Genomic DNA, 9675 nt, shown 5'->3' with positions numbered 1-9675 from the left:
CTGAAGAAACTTAGACAATCCCTCATGCAGAAACAAAAAATGACCCCATCATTCATTTCTCAGAGGGAGGCAGCAATTTCACGGGGCAGTAGCCACACAAGGGACAAAACTTAACATCTTCATTATAATCTACCTCCCAGTTCTGCTCATCTGTATCTGATCAGAGAAAGAAGGTGTTCAAATTTATTGTGAACACTAAACCCTTGCTGAGGTTCAAAACGTTAAGTCAACAGGCTGTTGACCAACAGTGGAAAACTACACCCAAGCCGGTTTAAGGTCAGGTGTGAAAAAAAGCGTACATTTCTGGGGTTTGAGTTTTCTCTAGTTTTTTACACAAGAACAAAGATCAATTAGTATCTATTTCAAATCATTATTTAATCTGTCAGTCTAATGCTCTGACTTCTCGTATGATGGACCTTGGCCTCTAGCAAGCTGGATGCAAAATCTCTTCCAAATACCAGCAGGACACATATGGCATCATGGACATTTTTCAAAAGCTACTGCACCCCTACATTTTTCTTGATTGCTCAACACATTGGTAGTCATTACTGTAGCAACTTATTGCAAGCCAAGAGATATAAATGTCTTTCTGGGCTGACTGGCAGGGTGTTGTAAAACAATGCAGCCAGCCAATCAAACACATACATTCTCTACTCCTCCGTGGGGAGACAGTATATATTTTTCAGTGGTATAGCTGGGACTGACTGCCATCAATCAAGACTTGGATTCCCAGTCCATCTCCACATCTAAGTATGCTGAACAAAAGGCCAATCTAATTCATGAGTATCGTTTGGTAAACTCCTGAAACTTTATTAGATTAACTTTTTGGACAAAACAATAGAAATAATCAGTTCATCGATTCAGGAAAAGATCTCAAAAGTCAAAATGCTTCCAAAATTAGATCTTCTCTGCTTTTAAAGGTAAGCAGATGGAAAACATTTGATTCTTATTTATTACCAGTTAAATTTATGTCCCTTATTTCACCATAAACTACAAGACTTCACCAAAGTGTATCTTATTTCACTGATCTTTAATAACCTGAAAACTGGTAACAGAAACCTATAATGAAGCACCCCATATACTGTAAATTAAAAATAAATAAGAGACCTCAAAGAGGTTTTCTTCAAAAGCTGCTTCAGTTTAGTGTTTCATTTTGTATATACACTAAGAGACATCTGTAAACATTTCTAAAATATAATGCAAAGGAACTAGCTATGTTATTATCTATTCTAGGCACATGGTTCAACATTTGTTTATGCAAACCATATAATTGGAAACTCTGTCCATTTTCTGCTTGTGCTAAATATTCTGTGTATAAATACTTTTCATAGTAGATAAATAGGGTTTTTATTTAGGTCTTATCACCTTCATATTACATATTCATTGATTTCTAAACTGCCTTAAACAGCTCTGTAGATGTGAAACATTATGAATTCAGTTTTGGCACCTTGGTATTAAATTTGCATATCAGGTCACGCACCGCTTGACATACATGCAAAATTGCACTGCGGCTATTTTATTACAACCCACAAAAGATATTCAGAAACTGCATGCAGCATCAAAATAAATTAAAATGGATAAAAGACCCAATAGTGAGACACATTTTTTTATTGTTTAGTAATGCCTAAAGCCATTTATATGTTCTAGTTAATAAACAAAAGTTAGACTAAAACAATTTTTAGTCTTTCTGTTATTACATTTTAATTGTAGGGGTAAATATATTTATTTGTCCCTTTACCAACTGTGTCCTACTTAAGGCTTGAATTATTTGAAATTGTATGCTATAAAAAGTAATGTATATGGATCACTGGCAAGCCATCATGTTCCTCTGCGTATGTCAGAATGTATACAGACACAGTGTATGAAGTCAGACATGCAAAGCAATATATTTCTCTAGTTGATTTTGTATTTGAAATGTTTTTGTAACTTAGTGTGCGTGCCAAGGCTGCATTTGCATGGAGACTCTGCATTTAACCAAAGTTAAAAATGCATCAGTCAATGCTGTTCAGATACTACGGCTCCCTCAAAATATACCAACTAACTATATAGCAAAGACATTAAAAAATTAAATAGTGGGGGAGACGTTTTCCAATTGCTCCTCACTAGGACTCCACTTCAATGTCCACAACATTTCAGGATAAGTAATTTGGCATTTCCATTCACTAGTTGCCGGGCCACGCTCACTTGGCTGCTTAGGTACGTCATCACGCCTGAAAATCGGGGCCTCAGGTGTGCTACAGACTCCCCGGGGGGCAGAACGGTGCGCACGAGGCAGCTGTGCCAGCCCACGCAGGTGCGGAAAGGCCGGGTGAGCGCCGTCGCCCTTGGCCGCCTCTCCCAGCTCCAGCGCCCGCTCCCCGCGCTGCAGCCAAGCGGATGGGCAGCGTGAGGAGCTGCCGTGCGGCTGGAAGGAGCTCCTGAAGAGCTAGCCAGAGCTTGCACCGGGACCTTCTACTGCAACCCAACACCATGGTTGCTTTATCACCCTTTGAAAAGTCATAGTTCCCTTCCACGTAGAAGTAGGCAGTACAAGCATCATCTCGCTCTATTTTGGGTAACAAGTACCTGTGAGCACAGGGATGAGCATGTCTTCCTCAAACAGCTCAACCCCAGACCCTGTGCCAGAGCACTGGGACCCGCTGCAGCCCCGCAGACCTGCAAGGGGTCAGGCAGAAACACGGTCTGAGACCCACAGCTGCGCACGCACCGTCGTATCCCTCTACTCCTCCCACGCGTGCCAGGGTACACGGCAGACGTGACTTTTCCTACGTGTGCTGTACTCGACCACTAACGACCCATAACCTTGGGAGATCCACTAGAAGAAATGTTTGTGGGGGTTGTTTAAGAGATACAGCACTACCTTCTAAATTGTATGATCCATCAAATCAGGGCAACAGCCCAAATGAGGGAAATCCCGTAATTAGCACACAGCAAATTTGAGAGTACATTTTACTGACTTTGTCTAACTTGGGCTACCATGAAAATCAGATGGCAGAGCACCCAGATAAAGTCAGCGAACAACCTTCACCCACACAAATGAAGCAGGTGGTGCTTGCACCAGTCAGTATCTGCTGTTGGGCCCTCAGCCTAAACTTCTGGCTTCTAAGTTTGCTCCGTTTCTTCTCAAAACATCACAAAAGGAACCTGAACCTCTACACTCCTGAAGAAAAACGCTCACTGAACTCAGGGGAGAAGGATCAGAGCCTCATCTGTAGTAGCTGGCAGAGGTAGACAGACCTCTTAAGAAACCTGCATGAATGAAGAAAAAATCTAAGCTAATCGGGACCACTAGCTTTATAGCAGAAACCTTAAAAAATTGACATAATATAACAAATTGGTTCAAAGCATTGCTACAGACCACCATGCTAAATTCCCACATCCTTAGCAGTTTGTAAAAATGTTTAATTTATGTTTATGTATTCTTATTCAAAATGTTAGTTAACAGCCTGTAGGGACCCAGTAATAGGATCCTTTTTTCTTTTTTATGTTTATTAGCTACATTAATGACTGTTTCTGCAATTCTACTACAAAGACTTGCGTTAATGAACGCCAATTAATTCTGAAATGATTTTAAACAAAGGGTGATGAGAATAACCAATCAACCATGGCAGTGTAAAGAGCAAGCAAGCTGCTGTGACCTAATTTTTCTGTGTTGATTCTTTGCTGTCACAGTGCATTGTTATTCATCAAGAACACCTATAGATTTTGCATATACATATGACAGTGTTATAATTTTGGAAATGCTCTGTTCCTTTCCAACATGGGAAATTACTGCATTTAAACTACAGGTTTCAATAACACTGACTCAAAAACTGCAAATACCTAAGAGGTCAGGCATATCTCTACCAGCAGAAGGACCTTACTAATTTCAGATTCTTAAAATTTAAGACAAGAGCTCTCTCAAACGCTTGGAACATTTGTTATATTTCTGTCCGGAAGGCCAAAGAACCATCTCTCCAGTTCACACTGTTTAATTAGAGGCATAATATCCATCAACCTATTTATTCATTTATTTTCCACAACAAATTAATCTTACAGCCATTTAATTCAATTCACAAGGACTCAAGTATAAAAGAATTCCCTGAAACCAGCAACAAGTTGAGTGATTATGCTCCTGAAATAACACATATATGTGTCAAATCTGACCTAATAAGTAAATAGACCATGTAGGCAGATAGGACTTTTATGTGCCTACTGAGTGAACAAACATTAAAAAAGCCATCCAACACTACTCTAAATTTAAACAAATTGATAAATGCCAGTTGCATTTTCACCTGATACCTACTTAGGGTATGTGCTTCCACTACTAGAGCCTTTCCAATAACAAAAGCTAGATATTTTAAAGTTAAAATTTCTATAAATCATAGTGTACAAACAGAACAAATTCTACCATTTCACTCTCTAATAGACATACAGTAGGGAATGGACCTTGCTCAGCCATCGTTCATTCATAAATGTCCTCTTTAGTCCCAACATACTAAGTGACATTAAATTCATCACACAGTAAAAAGTCATGTTTATTGGCGGTTTTCAACTGGAGATAACACCATTGTTTAACAAAAATGCAGAAAATCATTAAGCGTATGAACAGTCAAGGCCTCTACTGAAGAAACTGCAAATCTTTTTGTTCGCTATGTGCAATACAGGGGCACTTCTCAACACAGTATGAAAAACATTCTTCTGAAACAGAGTGCAAAGGGCTCTATCAGTTTTACTGGGAGACACTCATATTTACTGCAGTGGGCTTCCCTTGAGTAAAGACAGAGGGCTGGATCCACGATGCCACAGACGTACAGAATGAGATGGGCTTTGGCACCTGTATGAAATACAGGCACAAACTGAGGCTATGTTTAGAAGACGGCAATCCATTTCAACCTCCTTCCCCCCAAACACAGTAGATGCCAGCCACTCCTGACCTATGGTGCCGTGAGTAGCATTCTTCCCTCCAACAACCAGCAAACTGCGTTCTCAACTTGTACCACCCCTGGCAAACATTTTGGTGGCATCGTTTCAGGTTTTTGAAAGCTGCAGTATCAGCATTCAGCAAATCAGGTTTTCCAGTGTCCATTTATGAAGTCACTCCATATTGCTGATGACTGATTCACGTTTACAATGATAAAAAATTTGCATTAACATCTAGCCCTCTACAAAGGGTTTATTACTGAAATGCCAATTCAACCATAGCTGTAATGACCCTATTTTATAATGCACACATTTCAGGCACTTTTGCAAATGGTTTAAAAAAATGGAGCAGTTAAATTATGCTGCTAACATAACATGAATGTGTCATCACACCCTATCAAGCAATTTCATATCAAACAATGATGTGATATGGAATTTTGCCGTTACGATACACTTGGAGGAAAAAGGGCAGTATTAGAACAATGATGCCCACCTTCCATTCAGCAGTCTGGAGTATCTTTCAGTTATGAGAAAGTCTAACGGATAGATGAAAGATAAAGATGGACTGACATCTTATTAGTTCTCTTTTTCTTTGGTTTGTAAATAGTAAATGGAGGGTCCCGAATTTACCAGGTGATTTCAACCAGGAAAACTGCTGTGTGAAACAACAGATATTTCAAACCTAAAGAAGCTTCATTTTCAAACTCCGAGTCTTCAGGCTTTTCATCATCATATTTCTGTATGCATTATACCACTAACAATGCGATATACAAGAAGGACAAAATGTCAGCCCCCGATGGAAATGAACTCACCACCCTTCAGCAATCAACAATCAGACCTTGCTTAATTTAAATGTGTTAGATCATCAGTCTATTATTTCTCCAGCTTTTTATAATGATTTCTAACACTGGCCAGACATTGTACACCTGGCTGGAAAATGTTTCTTTTTAAGCAATACAAGAACTAACCAATATGTAAACCCAATAATTAAATTACATTTAGCCGCTGGCCACTGTTATTCTGCACTACTTTCCCACCAAGGGAGCTATAGTGATCCGATTTAAACAGCAATCTAGCAGAACACTTTTCATTGCCCATGATTCTTGTGCAGAGTAAATTGGCGCACATCAGATTTGACTCTAATTTGGGTTTCAGAACAGTTAATTTGAACTTAAGCACCTATAGAAGGGCTGTTAACAAGAGGTGTCAGCACTGGAATTCTTCTCATACCTGTGCTGTTTAAATCCAGGAACAAGAGCTCCTTATAGATTGTATATGCTTTCTAGCATGCCGCTTGCAATGTTGTGCGAGGCAGAAAGCAACTTACCAGGTATTTAACAGTGTCAAAGGAAAATAACATGGATGCACACAATGGATTCTTGCTATATGCATGTCAAGCAGAAGTAAATACATTTCTTTTTGAAGATATATCTACCTTGTGACTTGATCAACCCAGGATTAAATGTACCTTAGTCCTTTATTGTGGTATTTTGGTGTTTTAGACGTAGAGTCAAATTCTGCCCATTCTTAAGTTACCAAGAGATCCATGGAACTATCTAAAGGCTGATTTCATCATCATTAGCTGATACATTAATAGCACTAATGTCTTAAATCTTAATATTCTGGCTCATTAGCTTAGGTGAAAGACTATTAATATAAAAGGTGTATTTTAGCCAATCAACAGAATTTATGAAGACTTTTGTTTTGTTTTAAAACATTGCCTCTCTTGCAGTATTAGTGGTTAGTACAGACACTAAATCATGATATTATCATTAATAATTATAGAATTATTATCTAACAATATAAATATAAGATCTACTATCACTTTGGCTCAGGCAGAGCTTAACTTCATTTTACTCTGTCATAAATCGTGCCTGTTATCCCTATCCATACCCAGCTGGTTGATGAACTTTTGGGAAAAAAAAAGTACAACAAATTTAGAAAGGGATGAAAGGAATCTGTGGGTTTGTTGGGTTTGGATTTGCTTGTTTTCAAACATACATCAAGAAAACTATTCTAAGAACAGCTCAGAAACTGGTCTTTTAAGTGACAATGCTGCTTACAGAAAACAAAATTAAAAGTGTACAGAACATATCTCGACAACCAAGATACTTCAGTGGTCAAAAGCAGGTTCCTGGTATTTTGGCATCTCATTAGAAGTCTCCTATTATCTCTGGTGCGTAAATGTGATCACAAATAAGCCGTACAGACTGCTAAGCAGAAATCATGCAAACAGGCTATTAGAAAGGAGAGTCCATTGTGGCAGTGTTGAAGAGATGTAAGTAAGATTGGCTGATTGATATACAGTAAACCAGAGTCAGGACCTACACTCTAAACCAAAATGTAAATTCTGTATGGTTATGTACAGAAAACACCATTGATTCTGATGGAATTGAGCCAAATCTGCAAATGCCGTTTTGAGAAGATTCCAGCTACAAATTCAAGCATCATTAGAGCATCAGTTACAGACACTGCGGTGGCTCCAAGCTCTGCTTGTGCAGCTCACACAGGGGCTGTTTTCTGTTTAAAAGAATAAAGAGTCAAAATGTGCCCAGAGTTGTTCTTGAATGACTGGGAGTAGAAATGCATTTAAGGAATACATACTAGATGCATTATTAACGTGATTTTGTTTGAATGTTACACTTTTGCATCTTGCACTGAATGATGAACTATATCCTTAAGTTCAGATGTATTTAAAATAATTAGCAATAGCAACATCAACATTTTATTTTACAATTAAAATATGTTCCTTACTGTTTTTCTTGTGTACTTGTTCATTTTCCCCCAGACATAAGAAATGTGTAGACAGATACATTGTTTATTTACGACCCCAGTGACAAGTTAATGTGGCATATGTGCCTACAATGTTTGACAGATAAAATGAGTTATTTACAGAAGCTGGTTTTATTATGTATGAATACTGAAGCAGCTATAGTATTTGGAAACTTCTCCATTTCTTTTCCCAAGAGCTTGTTTCAGTGAAAGTTGTGGTGTTTTGAAGAGCTACATAAGAGCACAGCACAAATACTGAGTCCAGTCCAATCTATAGTGCAGTCATGATCTATACATGCTTATTTCAGGGGGGCGGTTCTGAATTTATTTTTACAGGTCTTGATCCAACACCACTGAAGTCAATGACAAGTTTTCTATAAGCAACAGTGGGTTTGGAATTCAGTCCTTAAAAATAAAATCCCTGCAAAAGAGTAGGTTAATATCTGGGTCTCATGGTTTGGCATATTACAGATGTATGGAAGGGTGGGAAATAGAGAACACTTTTCGTCTATTGACCTTAATTATAAATGGCCAAAAATTGTTTCCACTGAAGCCAAAAATAAAAATTACACTGACTTTGGCAGGAGCACAAATTGATCCTCTCGGCGAAAATGCATTGATTTTTCCTTTTTAGTAAATAAACTCAAAAGCTTAGGCACCAGATTTTAAAATAATGACTTATATCTGTTTTACTTAAATCCAAATGTGCAAGACTGATGTGCTGTGGGGATTTTTTTTTTTTCTTTTTCCCAACAGTCTTCTCTACTCCATTTTCTATCCTTCAGTTTTGGAACGGTTCAGAACATTCTCACAAAATGCTGCAGACAGTGTCAGTAGCAGAGATCGCTGCTTACTGCCTTGGGTCTAAACCTGCTGCCTCTGAAATGCAGTACTTGTTGTGCAAGCATGTTATGCAAGATGCTGCAACTTTAAGAGACCAGTGCCAAAGGTAACTCCTAAGGAGACTTGCATAACAGCCACATGCAAAAATGCCAGTGTTGGCTTTTTGTTGTGTTTTGTGGGTTTTGTTTGTTTAAAAAAGGGAACTCTGTAATTTTCCAAATATTTTTCTCCAAGAGCAATCTCAATAGAGCTATGTGCACATTTTGCTCAATTTTCGAATGGCTTTATACACATCCTATATGGTATATATTTTTATACACACATACAAACTCTTGCTGTAGCTATCCAGCCCTTGAAACATTTGGAACCCTTTCAAGGAATATTTGTGCTGTCTACTGTGGGCAGACCTGAGTTATCTCAGCCCATGTTTCAGGCTGGGGAAAAAAAAAAAATGTAAGCCTGAGCTGAAGCTCTCAGCAGAGTTTATTAGCTCAGACACAGAGCTGTGGTAAATGCAGTCCTGTGGCTTCCCCCCCCTTCCTCAGAGCAGAGAGAAAGCAATCATCCACAAAGGAAATCTCTGTTCCAAAATACCTGCTATGTTCCTTGCTCAATGTGACACTCAATCCAAGGTAAGACTTTGCTACAAGGATGTAGGATCACAACAATCCACATGCAAAGTCCAGCCATCACCACTGTAAAATACATGAAAAATGGGGGGAGAACACATCTGAATACCTTCTCTTATATACATACACAAATACAGAAGCTTTGGTTCTACACCTTATATATGTGTACTATGATCACCTCAAGGTTTAAGAGCAGCTTGGTAACTCAAAGGTGCCTAACAGAAGATATTGGATTGTTCTCGGGTACCCAGCACTCACTTAAAATGTTCAGGCTTTTCTATGACAACAGTACAGGTTGTGCTGCCATCACAGCTGCAGCTATTTGCAACGTGCATCTGATGGTATATAAGAGGAAACTGGAGTTTGGCAGAAGTCTCATGCACAGCTTACCTCTCCTTAGAGTGGAAGTATTGGTGATCTGATCTAAAAACACATTATTGCAGTCACTGCTACTCCCTTCAAATGGTGCAAACAAGTCACAGGAAGAGGCTAAGACAATTGAGACGTCAGCCAAGAGAACACCCTCCAG

General features: G+C 38.7%; 1 protein-coding gene across 1 annotated transcript in view; it reads right to left on the bottom strand.

Annotated features, from left to right (window-relative positions):
* Positions 1–2234: 2234 nt before the first annotated feature.
* Positions 2235–9675, bottom strand: part of LOC104618502 (AF4/FMR2 family member 2-like) — a 30805-nt gene continuing 23364 nt past the window's right edge. Inside the window, exons 4-5 of the mRNA XM_010284120.1 lie at positions 5533–5639; positions 2235–2565 (exon numbers count right to left, since the gene is read on the bottom strand). Coding sequence (XP_010282422.1) covers positions 2235–2565; positions 5533–5639 — 438 coding nt within the window. The remainder of the gene's footprint in view (positions 2566–5532; positions 5640–9675) is intronic.

This window comes from Phaethon lepturus, unplaced genomic scaffold (assembly GCF_000687285.1).
Source record: "Phaethon lepturus isolate BGI_N335 unplaced genomic scaffold, ASM68728v1 scaffold20733, whole genome shotgun sequence".
Lineage (NCBI taxonomy): Eukaryota > Metazoa > Chordata > Aves > Phaethontiformes > Phaethontidae > Phaethon > Phaethon lepturus.
The sequence above is the reverse complement of the archived record's forward strand: the minus strand, read 5'-3'. Positions and strand labels throughout refer to the sequence as shown.